The sequence below is a fragment of the Equus asinus genome, chromosome 21 (assembly GCF_041296235.1).
Source record: "Equus asinus isolate D_3611 breed Donkey chromosome 21, EquAss-T2T_v2, whole genome shotgun sequence".
Classification (NCBI taxonomy): Eukaryota; Metazoa; Chordata; class Mammalia; order Perissodactyla; family Equidae; genus Equus; species Equus asinus.
Genome location: NC_091810.1, coordinates 13,562,950 through 13,583,366, shown reverse-complemented (window position 1 = coordinate 13,583,366; position 20,417 = coordinate 13,562,950). Strand labels below are relative to the sequence as shown.

The window sequence follows — 20,417 nt, the reverse complement described above, 5'->3', positions numbered from 1 at the left end:
GATGGGAAAATCTGGAGGGGCTCTGATGGGGAGGCCGTAGCAGCTGACCAAGCAGAGTGACAAGAGTGCCCACTGAGGGCTGCTGAGGCTGGGGGGCGGTGAGGGAGAAGAAAGCATCAAAAGCAGGCAGACCACGGTGCCCTGGGGTCTGGCTCGGGCATCCAGGGGGGTGGCTGTGCCGTCACCCGGATGAGGCCCCTGCGTGTGGGCTGCTGGTGCAGGAGGTTCCTGTGGGACAGCCGGGGAGGAGCTGGGGAGCACTCAGTTCACTCTGTAGATTGGGGTGGGGAGGTCAGAGGCTGGGACTGACCCCCACTCTCGTGCCCTGATGAGGACGCTGCCCCTCCATCCCCCGACTCGGCCCTGCACCCCAGGGCTCAGCCCTACCCAGCTGGCCGAGAGCAGATTCTCCCCGCTCTGCTGCAGCCACCAGCCTGCCCCATGGTCCAAGGGCACCCAAGGCCTTCTGCCAGGGCTGCTGCCATCTGCCGGGAGAGTGCGCCATGTCCCACGTGGAGACCAGCCGCTTGGGGAACAGAGCGTGCTGTGACGGCGTCTTGCCGCCCTGGAGTAGGAGCCCCCACACTGCGGCCTTCAGACTGAGCTTTCCTCCCCAGCTCCTCCCTCTCACGAACAGAGTGGGTGGGCTAGGGCCCCTGTTCTTCCAAAGCCCAGGGACCAAAGGGCTGGGGGTCCCCTGAGCTCTGCCCCCAGGCCCCCACTAAGGCCTCAGCCCTGCTGCAGCCTCGAGGGAGGGTCCCCGACACAGGGCTGGGGTCGGCCTCCTGCTGCAGGCTAGGCCCCCGACCGCTGCACAGACCCGGCCCCCTCCTCTCCCTCTGCCCCGCCCTCTCCGCCGTCCAGCCTGGCCAGCCGTCGAGGACAGTGCCTGGGTGCCCTCACCTGCCGTGTGACTGGAGACAAGCCCCTTCCCCTCTCAGGGCCTGGCTCGCTCCCCTGCGAGGTGGGGTGAGGACAGCCCTGACCCCGGGGGGTCCAGAGGCCACGGGCCACACGGCACACAGTGGGCACTCGGTACGTGGTGACCTCATTGCCACTGCCACATCAAGCCAAGTTTCCCTACGAGGTTTGTGTGAAAGCACCTAGCCCAGGGCCAGGCTTGCAGTAGGTTCTTGAAAAGTTCATTGCTTTTAACTTTCTTTTAACTGAAATGAGTCTACACAGCTAGTTTTCAGGAAGGTTGACCTGAGCCGTCCGGGTTCCTGGCCTTCAGTGGGGGAACCTGGGCCGAGCTCCCTGTCACATGCTAGTTGAGTGAGTGTGGGGCCCGACTCTGCTCACCCTGCAAGCCTGGGCTGTCATCTGAGGCCAGCCGGGTGCTCCCAGCGGCTTGCTGGAGGGTCTTGCTTGTACACGCACACAATCATGTGTATATTCATGCATGTGGAGGTTGCAAGTGTGCCTGTTTATGCGTGTACACACACACGTGTGCATGTGTGTGTGCACGCTCACGTGGTGGTAAAGTTCTGTCTTATGTAGATATTTGTCTGGCTCTGTAAGGTCACAGGGTCTGAAAGTGTGTCTGTGGGTTGGGGTGTCATCCCATAGGCCCCGGATCGGGTGTGGAAGGGGAGGCGCTGCCTCCAGGAAGTGCTCACCGTGCCCTCCCCGCTGTTCCAGGGTCGGGGGCTCTGGCTGGGGAGCCCCCAATGCTCACCCTGCACAGAAGGGAGCTGCCCTTCAGCCGCACACCCAGGGGTCCGTAGAGCCGTGGCCACCCACTCGCCTGCCTCAGTCCTCAGTCCGTGCACAGCTGTGCCTGGGCCTGAGGACGAGCTCCCGGAGGTGTGGTCAGGGGGAGGCAAGGGCTGTGTGTCCGGGGTGCGACCTTTGTGTGAAGAGCAAGAGAGGGAGACGGCGTGCACGTGTGTGAGGCCCACAGCGGTGCACCTGTGTGTGCCCGGCTTCTGTTTGCGTAAAGCGGTTCTGTAAGGATGCCCAAGAAACAGAACAGGGACTCCCTGCGGTGGGGATCTTGGCGGACGTGGGACAGTTGGGAGCGAGACTTTTCACTTGACTTTTTTTTTATTTTACTTTTGAACCATGAGCGTGTGTTAACTTTTTAAAAATTAAATTTTAAAAATGTGTAAGTTGCTGGGTTTGGGTTGTTTTCTAGACATCTGAAGGGACCCTGCCAGTGGAAGGGCACCCTCAGGGAATCAGCAATCCTCCTCCTGGTTGGGCGGGGTCAGGATGTTCTCCTGGGTGAGGTCAGCTGGGGCGACTGTGGATGGCGGGGGGGGCCCCCGGGGCAGAAGGCAGGTGACAGAGCCCTCTGACCCAGGTCAGGATCTGAGGGGGCTCTTACCAGCTGAGAGGCTGCGGACAGGGCTCAGTCTCTCTGAGCCTCAGTCTTCTGTCTGTACAATGGGTGGGGATAGGGAGCTGTAGCTCCCCAGGCAGGCCCGACAGTTACGTGAAGTTCCGTTCGCTCCTGAAGAGCCTGATGCGTGGTTGAGTGTGGCTGCAAACCTGGGCAGGACCTGCAGGAGGGCGAGGGGTTCATTGGGTGTGCTTGGAGCTGCGTCTGCCCTGGAGACGAGGCAGTGCCTGTGGGTCCTGCAGGCCAGTGGTCGAGGTTTGGGAGGGCTGCAGCCCACCCCTCCCCTCCCGCATCTCCTCCCTCCTGTCAGCGAGTCGGGCCTGGGAACGACAGGACGTGGCAGTTCCGGACACGGCGCCAGAAGGCAGTGGGGCACAGGCTCGGCTGGGCTCCGAGCCACATGGCAAGGCCTCAGTCCACTCCCCGAGCCAGGAGGGGCTGGATGTGCCTCGCCCGCTGCCCCAGACCCTGGCCACCCTTGGCTGATGCCTCTGCCTTGAGAAGAGAACCCCCAGTGGGACCTGCGGGTCGCAGAAGAAGCTGGGACGCTGGAGCCGGGTGCTGGGGTCTCGGCAGGCCTCCGTCTTCCAGCCAGACCTTTGTTCCTGCAGCAGATGCCCCCCACCCCCACCCCCTGCGCTCTCCCCACACCACGCTGGGGCCCCGGCCTGGATCCCTAGCATGGAACCCCCTCCTCCTGATCTGGTATCTGCTCGTTGCACAGACCTTGGTCAGCTATCACCTCTTCCTCAGCGCTGCTCCTGACTAGCGTCCAAGGGTCGCCCCCCTCCACCCCCGCCCCACCGTTCCACACACCTGCCCCTCCTGTCTGTGCTGGTGGGAGTGGCCTTGGTGGCTCAGCTGCCTTTCTGGCCTACCGCTCTCTGACACGGCAGCGCTGCGCTTGTCTTATTCACTGTTGCATTGCCCTGCGCTCCGAGTACTGCCTCCAACCGTGTCTAGCAGCCTCAGTTCCCTCATTTGCAGAGCGGGGATAAGAGCATCTCAGGTCTCAAGGTGGTTGTGAGGGGACATGAGTCAGTACTGGGCTCTGGGAGGCCGGCATGACGTGGGGGCTGCATGGTTAGCAGGTGGGATGAATGGGCCTGAGACCCCCACTGCCAAAGTTAACTGTTTCTCTAGACAACCTCCTCTCAGTGCAGATGGGAAACTGAGACCCAGAGAGGGATGAGATGCCCCTCAGGTCTCACCCCAGGCCCCCTGCCTGGCTGCCCTGAGCTCTCTCTCCACCCCTCTGTCCAGGGGGCCGTGCAGAGACACCCGCCCCCCGCCCCCACCGCAGGGAGTTTTCCAGACTCGGGCTGAGCTCCTGGGGAGGGCACCCTGGCAGGATGGAGGGGCGTGGAGGCCAGCCTAGGGACAATCACCTCACTGTGCCGGCCAGTGGGGCCCCTGGGCCAGCGGACAGGGCGGTCTGGGGCCCAGAGCCAGGACAGGAAGGCGGAGGGTGACTGGGTAGGAGCCCTCTGTGTCCTTCCCAGAGGGAGGCCTTGGGGGGTGTGGGGCCTGGGCAGGACAGCCAGGCTGAGCCAGCACTGCAGCTCCGAACATCCAGCCGGTTTCTCAGCTCCCAGGAGCCTCTCTGTGGTGTCTGCAGCAGGAAGATCATCCCGTTTCACAGAGAAAGCGGCGGGAACTGAGGCAGACCAGACTGGAAGCCCCAGTGGGTCTGTGTGGCACCGGCTGTGTGACACTGGGCAAATAGCCCGCCCCTCGGGAATGCATGGCAGACCAGATGACAGGCAGCCTGGCGTGGGGAGAGGCTTTTCTGGGCTCAAGTCCTGGTGCCATCCCTTACCTTCTCTGCATCTCCGCCTCTGGAGCCCAAGAGGCAGGATGACAGCCCCACTCTGACGCTTAAGGGCAGTGCCGAGGGGTGAGCCCCAGCCCAGCCCTCACCGTCAGATGCTCTCTCTCCGGCAGCCTGGCAGAGCCCTCAGGAGCACGGACTTGGGCCCAGTTGCTCACGTGACACCTGTGACACGTCTCATAGCAGATGCGTGTGGGCGTGGCGCGGAGGAAGCATGGGATAGAATGGTGCCCTCATCTCCTCCCCAAACAGAGAAACCTCTGGAGCCCTGGCAATGGCCAGCGCTTGCCAGCACTGCCACTACTGTGTCGGTCCGGCCTCTTGGGTCAGCATCATGTGTACCCAGAGCCGTGAAAACATTCCCGCCCTGTGACCCAGAAATTCCAGGAATGGGTCCCAAAGGCACCTTGCGGCTGTGCACAGAGACCGCATTGATGGGGCGCTCCCGCGGCCCTGTTTACCGGGAGACGGAGCGGGAACCAGGCCAACAGCCGCCGGGCCCGGGTGGGGCAGCGCCGGATCCCAACAGCTTTCGAAGGGTGACATGGAGGCAGGTTTGAAGACCTAAAAACACCCTTGAGAGAAGTGGGGGGTACACATTTTTACAGAACAGAGCATATTTTTGTGTAACAAAAAGCATATAGACACCCAGTCATAGGCATGCGTTTAGACAAGGGCACGGCCAGAAAATATCCCCAAATAGCGACACTGGTGACTCCCAGGGAGTGGGGATGTGGGTGATTTTACTTTCCTGGTTGTGTGCGCTGTTATTTTCCACAGCCGATCCCGTGAGTCTGTATTACTTGTTTAGTAAGAGGGAGGAGAGTATAACGGAGGTGTGCCGCCTCCCCTGCCCTTGGAAACTGAGGTCAATTCCACGAATAAGCCCACTCGGGCCTGTGACAATCTGGAGCCGCCTTGCCGCAGGCCCCCTCCCGGGTCGTGCCCTCACCCCAGACAGGACTCAACCACCCGCCGCTTTCTACAAACAAGCCTACTCGTAGAAGCTCCTGTGGGCTTGGGGCTGACTCCCCGCGGCAGGGGGCTATGCGCAGGGGTCCCATCACGTGCCACACGGCCACCAGTGCCTCCCTTCCCCTCTTTCTACCCCTGGTCTCTGTTTCTCCTCTGTTCCTTCTCAGGAGCAAGCGAGGCAGGCCGTCCTCTGGCCCGAGACACAACAGCTCAGAGCTACGTGGGACAGCCACACCCTGCCCCAGGGCCCTCTAGATCTTCCTTCCAGAAACCACATGGTGCCTGGAATTCTTACAGCAGCAAATGCGTTCTTTTTAAAACTGACAACTTTCTAAGCTTGGAAGGCCCCAAGGGTTGGCTGCTTCCCTATTAGACCCACTTGGGAGCTTTTAAAAACGAAGGTGCACATGGGCAAACACCTCATCAAGGGAGAAATACAGATGGCACATAAACACACGCAAAGATGGTCAGCATCATTAGCTGCCAATGGAATGCAAACTAAACCACAGTGAGACACCACTCCGCGTCTGTCAGAATGGCTAAAATAAAGAATAGTGACAACGCAAAACGCTGGCCCATTGGAGGACGAAAGCATGTAGTTTCTTGCATTTGGGGGACACATGCTTTGCCCAGGGCTGCCCACCTACCCCAGGACCTGACCCAGTGTGGCCTGAGCTGGCACAGCCCCCAGGGCGTGTGCTGTGGGGTCATTGGTCACCCTGTCTCACATTGCCACCTCAGGAGCTCTCTGGAGGCCGGGAGCAGCCTCTCCACTGACCACTGCAGGTACTGTCGCTCCCTCTACTCCGGGCCTGCTTGAGGACCACTGGGCCCGCTCTTTCTCTTGGCACCCAGGGTGGGCCCCCAGAGGCCATCAGAGGATATTAGCCTCTCCATTTGACCCTAAGATTCCCCCAGGGACCGGAGGCTGACATGTCCCCTGAGAACAAGTACAGCCAGGAGAGGCCCCCCCAAACCAGGGCTCAGCTGAAGTCCCCTGCAAAGAGCAAGGCTCAGGTGACAGTTCCTCTGAGATCCCAGGTTGGTGATCTCCCCGGGGACCACCCTACAGCTGTGGTTCCCCTGGCGACCAAGCATGCAGCCCCAAGGAGACGCCGGTGGTTTCGATTGGTTTTCTGACTGTACTTGGTAGAAGCGGGTTGTCTGAGGGTCTCTGCCCTCATGTGTCTTGATGTTTCCTTAGAAGAAAGGGTTCTGTTCTTACCAGAAAGGGCTGGAGACTGTGGCCTCGAGGAAGGTGCCCTGGATGGAGGTCCCCATGGCTCCGCTCTAGCAGCTGGTCCCAGAGCAGGGTTGGCAAGGGGAGCCGTGCTCTGCGTAGCCACGTGAGTTGGGACGGAGGGGATGCCTGGGCTGCAGTGTAGAGGTGGCTAGAAGTTGGTGGTCCCGTTTAGGGGGCGAGAGCTGAGCTGCTCCCAGGAAAGGGCATTCTTTGTGAGGACCTGCGAAGGGTGGGTGTGGTCAGAGAGCAAGGAAGGGGTGAGGCAGAGGGTCGGGCAGGGCAGAGTCCTGCTGAGGAGCTCTGGGTGGGCTTCTGAACCCACCTGGAAGGAGACTCACAAGGCGGCGAGCCCCGCACTGGGGACATCAAGCGGGGCCTGGCCCTCAGGACTGGGGCGGTAGGCGCTCTGCGGGATGGGGTGGTCCCGGGGACCAGCTGGGAATCCTTGGAGCTGCAAGAAGGGGCAAGGGGCTGCCATCTGGGCGGGGCTCCCTGGCCAGCTCGGGGCTGGGCAGCCCCCAGGGTGCGCCCGTGAGGATGGCAAGCTGGGTTGTGCACACGTGTGCTCATGCATGCTCACACGCTCGCATAATCCATACGCGGACACTGCACAGCCACGTGTGGTCTTCACCTCGTGTGTGCATTTGTGAGAGCGACGGGCCTGTGTCTTCGGGACGCTCGGAGCCGCTGTTCGCCCGCTTCACAGAAGCCGCCTGCTCAGCTTCTTGGCTGGTGGGCAGAGCTGGGATTTGAACTCAGATCCTGGTGCGCACAGTGCCCGACGCTGTCGCACACTCCTGGCCCCCGTGTATACACCTGCTCATCCCACAGTTCCTCCTTCTGTGGTTGCACAGTCACACACACAGACTCCAAAACATTCGCCTGCTCAGTCCCTCGTGCACACCCTTGCACCATCACTCACACACAGGCTCACACACGCCCACAGCCACACCCAGTTTTCAGCACATACGTGATTACACGCTCACACTCCTACACACTTGCACACTCAGGCTCCCCAGCTGGCCCGGGCTGCCGTCAGGTCTGCGGGTGTCCAAACAGGACGGATAGGCCCCTGCGTGAGAGGCTCAGGAACCCCTGCAAGCTGCTGAGTGCTGGCTTCTCTGAAGCCACCTGTGCTGTGGCTGGCAGTGCGGCCCCACCTGCTCTGTCCACTCTGCCAGCCGGCCAGTGGGCACCCAGCTCAGGGCCAGGTGTGGGAAGGCTCTGGAGTGAAGGGAGGGTGGGAGGGGCTCCTGTCCCTGAGTGTCCAGCTGGGGGCGGTCAGGTTTGACCCAGGCCCAGCTCTGGTCAGACTGGGCAGCTGGTCATGGTCAGAGACTGGCCGCAGTAACCACCACCCCTTGAGACTGACCTCCTGGCCGAGGACCCAGTGCCTTCGCAGCCCTGAATGACCGAGCTGGGGGTCAGGGCAGTGACAGCAGGGCCCGGGCTCTCTCCTTCCCCTCCTCTGCTCAGCCTGTATTTCCCGGGTGTGTGGCACTCAAGGTACCGCAGGGAGCAGGCCTGCTGCCCTTGCAGAACCGCCGTGTCAGGCGGGGAGCCAGCAGCAAGCAGGTAAAGGGATGGGGTTTAATGTAAACTGTCAGGTGGTGATAAGGGCTCTGAAGAAAAATAAGTCAGGATAAAGAGGATAAGGAGTGATGGGAGGGTAGTCAGAGAAGGCCTCTCAGAGGAGGCACCATTTAACCAGACACCAGGAAGAGAGGGGATGAGCCGCATGACTGTCTGGAATAAGAGCATCCAGGTGGGGCACAGCAAGGGTCCTGCGGTGGAGCACGCTGGGCACGTTTGAAGATCAGCAAAGAGGCGGGTGCTTAATGGGCTCTGCCCCCGTCCCTGTGATCTGGCCGTCACACATATCCTGACTTCTGGCGCTGCAGCAGCCTTGGGACAAGGCAGAGCCAGGCTCAGTGTTCCCACTTCACAGATGAGGAAAACTGAGACCTGGAGACCAGAGGAGTGTGATGCAGACCCAGGACCAGGACCCAGGGCTCCCACCTACTCCCCCCACCCCCTGGCCTCTGTGCCCTTGTCTAGGAGCGGCGGCACTGGCTCTGGGGCTTTGGGGTGCCTCTGAGAAGCCCGGCTCCCGGGCTCTAGGGGAGGAGGTGCCTTCCAACCAGGCCCGCCCCACAGAGGCTCTGGAGGCCCGTTCACAGCCTGGGAATCCAGAAACAAAGGTCCCAGCCAGGAATTGCCTCCTTTCAAAGGCACAGCCGGCTTCCTCTGCCACAGTCGTGCGAGGGAAGCTAATGTGCTTGTCCCGGGGCGGGGCGGGTGGCTGGCCTGGCCCGCACTGCCTCGGGAGATGGGCTCATCGGTCTCCTTCCTCACCGGCCCAGCGGTTATCAGCCCAGCTGTCCAGTGGCTCGTCTCTGCCCAGCCCTGGATGTGGGCATCCGGTGCCCAGCCCGAGCCCGTTCTGCTGGTGCTGGGGGTGCCCCGTCCCCTTGCTGGGCCACATGCTCCCCGTGGGCACAATGAGGAGCTTGGCCTGGCCCACTCTGAGCGCCTTCCAGCTCTAACCATCCACAGCAGGACGTTTCCGAGGGAGGATTACCCCATCGAGCAGGGTTTCCCGACCTCTCACTGCCGACATTTGGGGCTGGATCAGTCTTTGTGGCAGGGGTCATCCTGTAGGATGCTTAGCAGCATCCAGATGTCATAGCACCTCCCTTCCCAGTTGTGACAACCAAAACTTCCTCCAGACATTGCTGATTGTCCCTGGCATGGAGAGGGTGCTGGCAAAATCGCCCCTAGTTGAGAACCACAGCTCTGGAAGCGCAATGGCCAGCGACGGACCCAGGGGGCACCCTCCTGAGGCCGGCGAGCCCAGGGCTGGGGTCAGGCCCCACGTTCCGCTCCAGCCCTGGACTCCAGCAGCCTGGTGCGGGGCGCAGAGCCTGGCCCCCTTGGGGCATCAGCTCCTGTCTGAGCAGGTGTGTCGTCCCTCACACACAGGGTGGGGTCCTTTCTGAGCCTCTGTTTCCTCACTGTGAGCAGGGGAGGGTTAGCGAGGCCTCCTTGTAAGAATGTGAGGGGACCACAGCTTTGTAACGGTGTTGCGCACACAAAGGACCCCGTGTACAGAAGGGCAAGTGTGCGGGGCTGGGGAGGGCGCCTTGTGCTTTGACGTCCTCCAAGATCCTTCATTCGTTCGCCAGACGTTGACTGGGCCCCTGTGGTGGGCCGGGCGTTGTGTGAGCTCATGGTGGGCTGTTCAGAGAGAGATGTGGGCCTGGCCCTGGAGGTTCTTGAGCTGCAGCTGGTGGGGAGAAACAGGAAAGAAATACACAAGTATAGACAAGATCATCGCAGAGGATGGCGTGTCCCGTGGAGAAAGTCAGACAGGGTGAGCACAATGGGAGCTCAGGTGGCCAGGGAAGTGTTTGAGGAACCATCTCATGGGGATGCGGAGGCGCTGGGGAGGGCATTTCTGGCTGAGGAGCCTGCAAAGAAGGCCCAGAGGGCATGGCGGATGAGGGGACTTGAAGGGGCCTCCAGGAGGTCAGACGGTTTCAGGAGCCGGGTCGTGGAGGGCATGGGATGGGGCAGGAGTTTGGCCTTTAGTCTGAGAGCAGCAGGGGCCCCCAGGCATGTGGAACAGAAGAGGGGCATTTTAAGTGCCCTGCAGCTGGTGTGGGGAATGGGCGTAGGGAATGGGGAATGGCGTGGTCAGATCAGAAGCTGGGGGCCCTCCAGGAGTTGAGGAGACGGGGTTGGCCCAGTGGTTCTGCTCTGTCGTCTGTGACTGCCAGGTCCCAGGGCCATGGAGCCACCCATTCTGCCTGTGGTTCCCCTGTCCCTGCCCAACAAGGCCCCTGGCTGGCCGCAGCCCCTCGGCCCCGCCGCTCCCCTCCCTCCCTCACCAGCGACAGGAGTCCCCTCCTGGCAGCCAATGAGCGGCTGTCATTGAGGTTCCATTTTAGATTTTATCAATGTGTCCCCGTCGCCCTGGCAACCGTGCAAGGGGCCCTGTCAGTCTTTCTCCGCCTGCCTGCCTTCAGAGCCGAGCTGCTCCCACCCGCACCATGTGGCAACGTGGTGAGTTTTGGCTCGTGCGGCCCAAACCAGGATTCCACCAAACGTAATCGGTCTGGCAGACGAGGCCTGTGCTTGTCTGTCATCTCGCCCCCGCCACCCCCTACCCCGCCCGCCTGTGGCCCCTGAGTCTTCCCAGCCTCAGCCACTCTGGGCCAGGCAGGCGGGTGGCCAGTGGGCCGAGCCAGGTGCTGGTGCAGCCACTGGGAGCCCCGGGGCCTGCAGAGCGGCCGTCAGGAGCCCCAGCATCCGGGCCCCGCGGGATGATGAGCCAGGGGCCCCACAGCTTGGCATAGCCAGAGTTGCCTCACTTTGCCCCGGGGACCCCCGGGGAGCCCCAAGAAGCACCAGCCGCCAGAGACGGCAGCAGTCTGAGCCTGCCTGGGCGAGCCGCATGGGCGAGTCGCTAGGCTTTTGTGCGCGCGGCCCTTTGTATTGGAGGCGTGTGCTGCAGGAGCCGGCTGGGCAGGGCTGGCCATGTGAGTGGGGCTGCTGTGGCAGGCACGGACCAGGGCGGGCCGGAGCGGCCAGTCTCCCAACTCCCACAAGCCCCTCTCTGAGTCTCAGTGGAGGCGCCACGGCAGTCCGGCGGGAGACCAAAAGGCAGAAATGCTCAAGTTCAAGGCGTTTTGCCTGGATTACTGGCAGTTCCTGTGCCTGCAGCCGCTGCACGGAGTCTATAAAAGGTACGTTGACCTCCGGGGAGGACCTCTGCCACCAGGGTAGGGGGCTGCGAGGGGACGTTCACCCTGAGCCTGCCGACCGACCGCAGGGTCTCCTCGTCTCGGCAGCGTCTCGGCCGCCAGCCACGAACGGCATTCGTGCAGGTCACTTTGCTGCAGGTCACTTTGCCAGTCTGCTGGGTTGTACCCTCCTCTCTCTCCCACCCTGAAACTGGTAGGCTTTCTGCGGAGAAGTTGTCTCCCCGGGCACTCTGTGGCCAAGCTCTGCGCTTCATTGTTCTTTGCTGCTGCGATCAGCCCTGGAGCAGACTTGCTTCCCAGCAGGTCTGGCCCACGGGAGGGCAGCCCGGCCCTGCCACAGTGCACTCCTCCCGACCTCCTGGGTGGCTCCTGTGACTAATGGGTTTGACTGCCTCTGGCCCACACAGGGATTTGAGGCCTATTTGGGGAGGAAGAATGGGGCATCTCTGGTCTGGAGGTCAGGTGACTGGAGTTCAAGTCCCTTCCCTTGCTGTGTGACTTTGGGCAGGTCACTTTCCCTCTCTGAGCCTCAGTTTCCCCATCTTTAGGGATTTGGACCTGATGACATGTAGTGGCACTTGGGGACTGCTCCCTGAAATGAAGTGGGCTGCAGACACCACATCCCTGAACGTTAACAGTCCTGACAACACCTGCGTGTGTTCTGTCCACACACACACCTTGGCCCAGACAGGCCGGTGCCCAGGCCAGCAGGAGGGCCTCGCGGAGCTGTCGCCGTGGTCGTCCTCAGCGGCGTGGAATGAAAGCCCTTGGAGGAAGGGTTAGGGGACCAGCTCTTCTGGGGAATCAGCTTCTCCTGAGTTCCCGCTCTGTGAAGTCTGCAGCCTTGGCGGCTCTGGGGAAGTGTGGGAGAGTTCCTCTTCTCTTCTAGTAGGCTTCCTCCGAGGGGGCCGGGCGCGCAGGGTCTCACAGCAGCCTCAGAAAGGAGGTCCTTGCTCTTGGGTGGGCGCCAGGAGAGGGGCCCCTCCGCATCTGATTAGCACGCCCGCGGTCCTCCACTCGGCAGCTGGGTGGGCCGTCACCCCGCCCTGCCCCGGGAGTGCGTCCTCGCAGCCCTGGGCACCTGGAACATTCCGGCTGTTGGTCATCACGCGTCTGCTAGCATGGGGCCCTTTATGTGACTGTCAGTCCTCACCCCTACTGCCAGAGGGGCGTGGAGCCCCCATGTGGGGCAGGTGAGTGGAGCAAGGCCCAAGGGCGGGCAGCCAAGGGCGGCCACACGGTGTGGACCAGGTTTCTCTTGTTCTGAGATGGACCCTCTGTCGGTGCCGCGCAGCAGGCCAGGGTCCTGGGAGGTGGAGGCGGCACCACCCTGCCCCACAGGGGCCCAGCTGGACAAGGCGAGAGTCACAGTCAGAGCCTTGACAGAGGAGCGGGACTGGGTGTGGGGCTTCACGGAGGAGGTGGCTGCTGTGCTGGCCGTGGAGGAGAGGCCGGGTTCCGAGCTGGGGAAGAGCATCTAGAGAAAGCCCAGAGGCTCTCACAGCGCGGGGGTCTTCAGGAGGCGGGGAGAGGCCACAGAGTCAAGAGGGGCCCCGGAGCCTGGAGTCCAGGACCAGGGGCCAGTGGGAGCCCGGGAAGGGTCTTTGGGAGGGAGTCGGGGGCTGAGGCACCTCTGTGTGAGGCCTGGCTCAGCCTCCAGGGGGAAGCAGTGAGAGCCCCATGGCCCCGCCCACAGTGAAAGGGTCTCATTCAGAGCAGGTGCTCTTTTCTCAAGGCATGCGCAGCCTATAAGGGGAAAGAGATCCACTAACAAGCCATGACATGTAAAGATGGCGGGGTAAAGAGAGGGGCGCAAAGATACCAGCAGCGTGAGGGAGGCCATCTGGGAGAAATCAAGGAAGGCTTCCCACAGGAGGTGGCATCTGAGCTGGGCCTGGATGTTAAGAGTGAGATTTTTCCAGACAGGGAAGGGCACTGCAGGCGGAGAGCATTGCATGAACAAACTTAGGGAGGTAGGACTAAGCCTGAAATGGTTCAGAAAAGGTCAAAGGTGAAGCATAGGGTACATGTCAGGGGGCAAGAATAGGAAGGCCGGTGAAGTGGGTGAGGATAATGCTGAGGCTCACCAAGCGCCTGCTACATGTGAAGGCTGTCCTGAGCCCTGACTCCATACTGGCCCCGTCGAGTAGAGGATGAGATTGTCCCACTTTCCAGGGGGAGAAACCGAGACAGGGGCAGGAGAAGTAGCTTGCCCAGAGTCACACGGCCTGTCAGTACTCCCAGGATTTCACCAGGCAGTCTGGCTTCGGGGGCCGCACGCTGCCAGCTGAGGAGCTCCGACTGCACGCCCTGGCAGATGAGGTGCTCACACAGGGGCCAGTGCTCTTTCCGGCATTTGGTGTCTGTGAATAACGGAGACGCAGTCCCTCGGGCAGACGAGGACGCTGGCTCCGTGGTCAGCCCTCATCCTGGCAGAGTGCACAGGAAGTCGCTTTCCCTCCAGGCCTGGGAAGGGTGCTGGCCCTCCTCCACAGCTCCTGTGGGCACCGGCAGGTCACCGCCAGGAAAGCACTTCACACGCTGCACTTAGTAGGGCGTAGGGAATGGGGGCCGTCCTGGCCCACACAGACCCAGCCCCAGGAAGGCTTTGTGGATGAGGCCGCTTGGCTTTTTTTCCTGATGCCATATTCCATCGTTTAAAACAGCAACCCAAAACTTAAGAGTATGAAAAGGGTGTTTTGCAGACAATGCATAATTAACCACTTCTAAACACAGGGTGTGCCAGGCCCCCATGAAGCTGTTAATTATTCTTCATTAAGGCTCTTAAATTAATGTAAAATAATCCTGGAGCGCTGCCAGAGGCTGGGACTTGGGGAGGACACAGCTGCCTATTCCACCGGAAAACGAAAGAGATGGCGCCTCTGCATTCTGCCTGGGGGGATGGCAGCCCTGCTCACCCTTTAGCTTTGGCCCAGAGGCCATTGTGGGAGGACACAGACCCTCTCCCCCTCACCAGAGCCCAACAGACCTCAGGATACTCTTGCCAGTGAAATAGTTCAGGTGCAACGGAAACGTCGCGAGTGGGATCACCATCGCCCGCTCCAGAAATACACGGTTCCTGATGCAGTGGATGGCGCTGTGGACTCCCCGGCAGCCCACCCCAGCCCTGCTCCATCAGAGCTACACCCAAGCAGTGCCCGCCTTTTGGTGTGTATATTTCCCATGCACGTTTTTGTAACTTTGCTAACACAAAAGATTGTTTGACATGTTTTTGAAATTTAGATACATAGTGTCATAATTGGCAACTTGTTTTTCCAAGTTTTTAATTGTGGTGAAATACACAGAACATAAAATTGGCCATCTTAACCATTTTTAAGTGTCCAGCTCAGGGGCATTAAGTACATTCTCAGTGTTGTGCCACCATTGCCACCATCCATCTCCAGAATGGATGATCCCTTTCATCTTCCCAAATTGAAACTCTGTCCCCATTAAGCACAACGCCCCATTCCCCTCCCCCAGCCCCTGCAGCCCCCGTTCTACTCTCTGTCTCTAGGAATCTGACGAATGTAGGGACCTCGTATGCGTGGGATCACACAGTATTTGTCTTTTTGTGACTGGCTTTTATTGCGCTTAGCGTAATGTGCTCCAGGTTCATCCATGCTGTAGCAGGCGTCAGAACTTCCTTCCGTTTGGGGGCTGAATGATATTTCATTGTATGGACCACACTTTGTTCATCCATTCGTCTGTCAATGGACGCTTGGGTTGCTTCCAACCTTTGGCTACTGTAAACCGTGCTGCTCTGGGCATGGGTGTGCAAAACCTGTTCAAGGTGCAACTTGCCTTTTTCACTCAACATCTTATTGGTGACATCCATGTTGCACTGAATCATTCTCATTCATTCATTTTCGTTAGTGTATAGTACTCCATCGTACAAATACACCCCAATTTAAACATCTGTTCTTCTGTTGATATGTATTGGGTGGCCTCCCGTTTTTCGACACTACACACGGGGGAGCAGCGAGTGCTCTCGCAGGCATCAACTTGTGCACGTGTGTGGCGTTTCTGTGGGGTTTGTACCAGGGTGGTTGGTGAGTACCCTCAGCTCTACTGGGCTTTGCAAAACTGCCTTCTGCAGTGGTGGTAGCAGCGTGCATCCTCAGCCGCTGTGGGCGAGGGTCCCCGGGTCTCTATGTTCTTGCCTACACGTGATATTAAAGGCCGGAGGATATTTTAATGTGTAAAGGAGAGAAAGAGGGGTGGGGAGAGGAGGGCCCTGTGAATGGTGTGGGGTTCCGCCCGTACCTCCGCTGGGCGCCAGGCATCCTGAGTGGAGGGTGCAGGTGCCAGCCCCCTGTCCGTGCAGTGCCAGCTCCTCCACAGTGAGGTTCCCAAGGGTGGCTGGAACTCTGTGTGTCCCCTCGCCCCGCAGGCTGACTCTGGCACCTCCCCTCTGCGCGTGCTGTGGATGCCCCTGTCTGGTTCCAGGGGAGGACTAGTTCAGGCTCCAGTCCACTTGTCAGCTTATTTCCTGGTGGGCAGGTTCACTGGCCACTTGTGCTGGGAGTAACCAGGCCGGTGCATGTAAGGTACATGCAAAGAAATGCTGGAGAGAGCTCCCCACACCGCGGCCACAGGCAGTGAACTCGGCGGACGGGCAGCTCCCAGCACACAGCCCAGGAAGCTGGGCCGGCAGAGATTCGGGGCCGGTCGGAGGCTGTGAGGGCACACACGTCCGTGCCCCGGCCTCAGCTCTTGGCTCGGAAGTTCAGTCCAGCGAGGGGTGGCTCGGCAGCAAGACCTGGGGCTTTGTGACTTGGGGGCCAGCGCAGGTTCTGAAGTCAGGCTGACTGGGAATCCAGGCTGGCCAGCCCTTTGATAATAACTATTGCTATTATTACTCACTTTGATTGAGCATTTGTGCGTGCTAAATGTTTACGTGTGGTATCTCTGTTAATCCCCACAACAGCCTTGTAAAGTGGATACTGTTATTTTCGACAAATTTCAGACAAGGAAATGGAGGCCCTGAGAGGGTAAGTGACCTGCCTGAGGTCACAGAGATGGAATGGGGTCGATGTGACCCCGGCGATCGACTCCACCCAGCTGCCCTGCCTCGCTTGTTTTCCACACTGTTTCACGCTTGCTGGCTCCATGTAATAGCTGCGCTTGCTGTGGCTGCGTAACAGATTACACTAAGACTCAGTAGCTGAAAACAGCAGCAGCACTGGTTCCATGGACCTGTGGTTTGGGCGGGCCCCTTCTACTCAGCCTCCGACGGGGCCCTTGAAGATGGGCTGCATTCCTCAGGAGCCTCACCCACCCGCCCCCTTACCATCGCTCTCGCCGTCAGCCGAAACCCCCACACGGGGCTCCCCACACAGCCTGGGCTTCCTTACAATGTGGTGGCTGGGTCCTGAAAGGGAGAGAGAGGGCCAAGTAGAGGCATGTCACCTTTCGTGACCAGGCCTCAGAGGTCATGCAGCATCATGCCCATCACACCCTCCTTGCTGGGACATTGCCAAGTCCTCACCTGGTCCCGGAGGAGGCAGCGCAGACTCCACTTCCTGACCGGGGTGGCAGGGCCTGGCAGAGCCTGTGGGACCATCTCGGACAGAGAGTCCAGATCCCTGCTCCCCTCTGATCTCACGTCCTGATGCAGTGGGCACAGAGAGAGCCACACGGACTGGAGGGCACCTGGGGCACAGCTGGCACTGAATAAATGGTGGGTTTTCTTTTTGTTAACGAAGTCAAACAAAGTGTGGTTAATATTCCAGAGACGGAGTGATCATTTCAGCCGGGAAAGCCAGAAGGGGTTCCGTGGGGCCGAACCGGGGCCCAGAGGCCAGGAGGGCCGAGCCGGGCTCGAGGGGCTGGGGTCCAGGGGCCAGGAGGGCTGAGCCGGCTCGAGGGTGGGGAGCATTTTCTGGCGACACAGGGAGGGCGGTACTCACGGCAGAAGAGGCGTGAGAAGGATGTGAGGCTGGTGGTGTGAGGATTGCGTCTGATGGTCTTCGGTGGTGAGCAACAGAAATCACCTGTAGCCACCTAGAGCAGGAAGGCTGCTCAGGGCACTTCCCTGGGCACTTGAGAGGGTCAGCGGGGAGCTGGGGCAGTGGACGGGGCCCAGGGAGGAGCCCTGTGCCCCCAGATGCAGGCTCCCGGCTGTGGGGAAGGCTGAGGGGGCCATGTGCCTCACTCAGGGGTAAAGTTTCAGGATGGAGTCTGCTTGGTTGAGCTCAGGTCCCACTCCTTGGCTGGGCTGGGAGAGTGGGGGGTTCTGTGGGACGCAGCCCCCAGGCACCCCTTGGCTTCCCCCTGTGACAGAGGCCTCTACACCTCCGCCCCACCAGCGCTGCACTCTGTGGGAGGCCAGTCCGCGGGCCACATGAGAGGGCTGTTCAGAAGGAATCTGCGTGCTGGGCAGTGCAGATGCCCCTGTGAGCACGTCCTCCTGGGTCAGGCACTTCCGTCGGACCAGAGCAAGGCCCAGAGGCCAGCGTGGAGGAGATGTACACCAGAAGGTTCGGTTTGACCCAACTCCCAGGGGCCTAAAGAAGCTTGTCTTCAGATAAGCAGTGAGAGATCAAGAATCAAGCAGCCAAAGCTGAACCCATCCCCAGTTGAGAGAGGACTTGATCTGCCACAGTGGGACGGGGCTGCCGCCTCCATGAGCATGGCCAGCGTGCCGGCCCGTCTGGAGGGCATTTAAGATGGGCAGCACAGGTGGGCTTGCCTCTGGGGCTCCAGCCCTGCACAGGTGACCTTTCTCTCCTGGTGGCCCTCTCTGTTTTACAAGTTCCCTCTGGCGGCCGCAAGATGGGGGAGGTAGGTGCTAAGATCATGGAGGTTTCGTTCTGGGGAATATTCTCACTGGGACAAGGCCTTACCAGGCTCTCCCAGACTGACGCTCTCTGCCCTCGGTAATTGCTGGACATCACACATGCGAGGAATTGTGCTGAGTGGCCATCCACTCAGCCATGTCTTGGCAGCCATCGGACGGAGGGGTCAGCCTTTCTGGGGAAGGGCATGCCAACCCGAGGGGCTCTGAATGCCCAGCCAACACAGAGGAGGGAAGAACTGGGCCGAATGTTTGGAGCTGAGTCCCTTCTCCTGTGAGGGCCATTACAGGGTGACGTGTTCCCCCAGAATTCATATGTTGGGGTCCTAACCCCAGTAACTCAGGATGTGACTATTTTTGGAGAAAGGGCCTTTAAGGAGGTGATTAAAGTGAAATGAGGTCACTAGCATGAGCCCCAATCCAATAGCAGTGATGTCCTTATAAGAAAAGGAGGTTAGGATACAGACACAGAGGGAGGACCATGAGTAGTGGTTAATTTTATGTATCAAGTTGACTGGGCCGTGGGATGCCCAGACATTAGGGTGTTATTCTGGGGGTGTCTGTGAGGGTGTTTCTGGATGAGATGAACATTTTATCAGTAGACTGAGCAAAGCAGATTGCCCTCCCCAATGTGGGTGGGCCTCATCCAACCAGTTGAAGGCCTGAATAGAACAAAAAGGCTAATAGGGAACTCCACCTGCCTGACTGCTAGGATATCCGTTTTTTCCTGTGTCTGGATTCAAACTGAAACATCGGCTCTTCCTGGATCTTGTGCCTCCTGGCATTTGGATTAGAAATGCACCTTCAGCTTTCCTAGAAGTTCTGGAGTTCAAGACCCCCAGCTTGCTGACTGCAGACCAGGGGACTTGTCAGCCTCCATAGTCACGTGAGCCAGTTCCTTATGATAAATAAATATGTGCGCATGTGTGTGTGCGTGTGTCCCATTAGTTCTCTTTTTCTGGAGCACCTTGACTGATACACCGTGTGAGCACACAGCGAGAAGGTGGCCACCCACAAGTCGAGGAGAGAGGGCTCGGAAGAACCTAGCTCTGCAGACGCCTTGCACTCAGATGCCCGGCCTCCAGCACTGTGGGACAACGAGGTCTGTGGTACTTTGCTTGGTGGCCCAAATGGACAGCCGCAGCAGCTGCTCTTCCTCTGGGGTGTGGGCACGAGGACCTGTACTCAGGCTTCTCGGGAGACACTGTTGAGCAGAGTGTGTGCACACGCTGTACACTCAGCAGAGCACACGCGGCTGGCGTGTGGAGGTCAGGCTGGGATGGGGGCGGGGTGAGCCAGGCACTCAGCCTGGGGGCGGGATTTAGTGGGCAACAAGAAACTCAGCAACCAAGTAAACAAAATGGTAAAGCTGGACGTAAAGACAGGCCGTTTGTTTCACAAGCCTGTGTTACTGTGCAAGGATGACGACCCGTTCCACAGGGCGCAGTGTCCAGCCCTGCAGCCCTGTGTGCCTGCAGGCCAGGTTTAGGAGGGTTGACAATGAGATGTGAAGAGATGGGTCTATGTGGTGCTGTGTATGTAATCCTTTTTTAATCTTAAATCTTTGTGAACTCTTTTCGCTTGGTTCAAAGTACAGAAGGCTATTTTGGTAAGGGTACACAGGAGTGCACATTTTTGCTTTTGCATCAGGTTCCAATATGGGCCCACACCGTGCTGGTGCTGGCCCTGAGCTGGCCTGTCCACATGCTGCCTTCTCCACTTGCAGGGGGCCAGGCTGCGCGTTCTCCTGGGAAGGCCATCCTGAGAAGGCATTTCCGTCTAGAGATTTGTAACAGAGGCTCAAGAATCAGGGATTGTTTCTCCCTGGAGGACATCCTCGGGTCAGTTGGCAACAGAACAAGATCGGAGGGTTAGATGGTAGTATCGAGTCAATGTTAAAGTCCAGACTTTGAAAACCGTGCTGCGATGATGTCAGAGAACGTCCTTGTTTTTTAGGAAAGATGCTCTGAAGTAGCAGGGGCTTGAAGTGGGCAACTTACTCTCAAACAATTCCGGGGAACAAAGTGTGTGTGTGTGTGTGTGTGTGTGTGTGTGTTTGGAGAGAGATGGAGAATATGATAAAGCAAATGGACATAACGCTGACATGCGGGGAATCTGGCTGAAGGACATACAAGCACCCTTCTTGCAACTTTTATGGAAGTCTGAAATTACTTCAGAACACAATGTTTAAGAGGAAAAAGTCAGGAGCTGCTGCGGGCTGGTTGCAGGTCCTCAGGCTCTCGCTCCTCTGGGAGCCCTCCGCCCCTATATCTCCCCTCTGCCTCCTTGTGAGTCCTTCAGGCCTCAGCTGGAATGTCATCTGCTCAGAAAGGTCCTCCCTGATCCCCTTGTCCAGCGCAGCTGTCCCCCAGTTGTCCTCCTCCACATCCCCAGCTCTCTGTATCTCCGTCACGAACATCAGAAATCATCTCATTCATTAGCTTCACACTTGTCTCCTCCAT

The 20,417-nt window shown here is 59.5% G+C and overlaps 1 protein-coding gene across 5 annotated transcripts in view; it reads left to right on the top strand.

Moving 5' to 3' along the window:
* The window catches only part of IQSEC1 (IQ motif and Sec7 domain ArfGEF 1), a 352,756-nt gene that overhangs the window by 194,953 nt on the left and 137,386 nt on the right, over positions 1-20,417 (top strand). The window contains exon 1 of one of the 5 annotated variants that reach the window (XM_070493484.1): positions 10,989-11,141. The exons of 3 other annotated variants lie outside the window; for them this stretch is intronic. In XM_070493484.1, coding sequence (XP_070349585.1) covers positions 11,065-11,141 — 77 coding nt within the window. In that variant the 5' untranslated portion in view covers positions 10,989-11,064. Of the gene's footprint in view, positions 1-10,988; positions 11,142-20,417 lie in introns of those variants that run through there. One more of the 5 variants, XM_070493494.1, reaches the window with a different exon arrangement.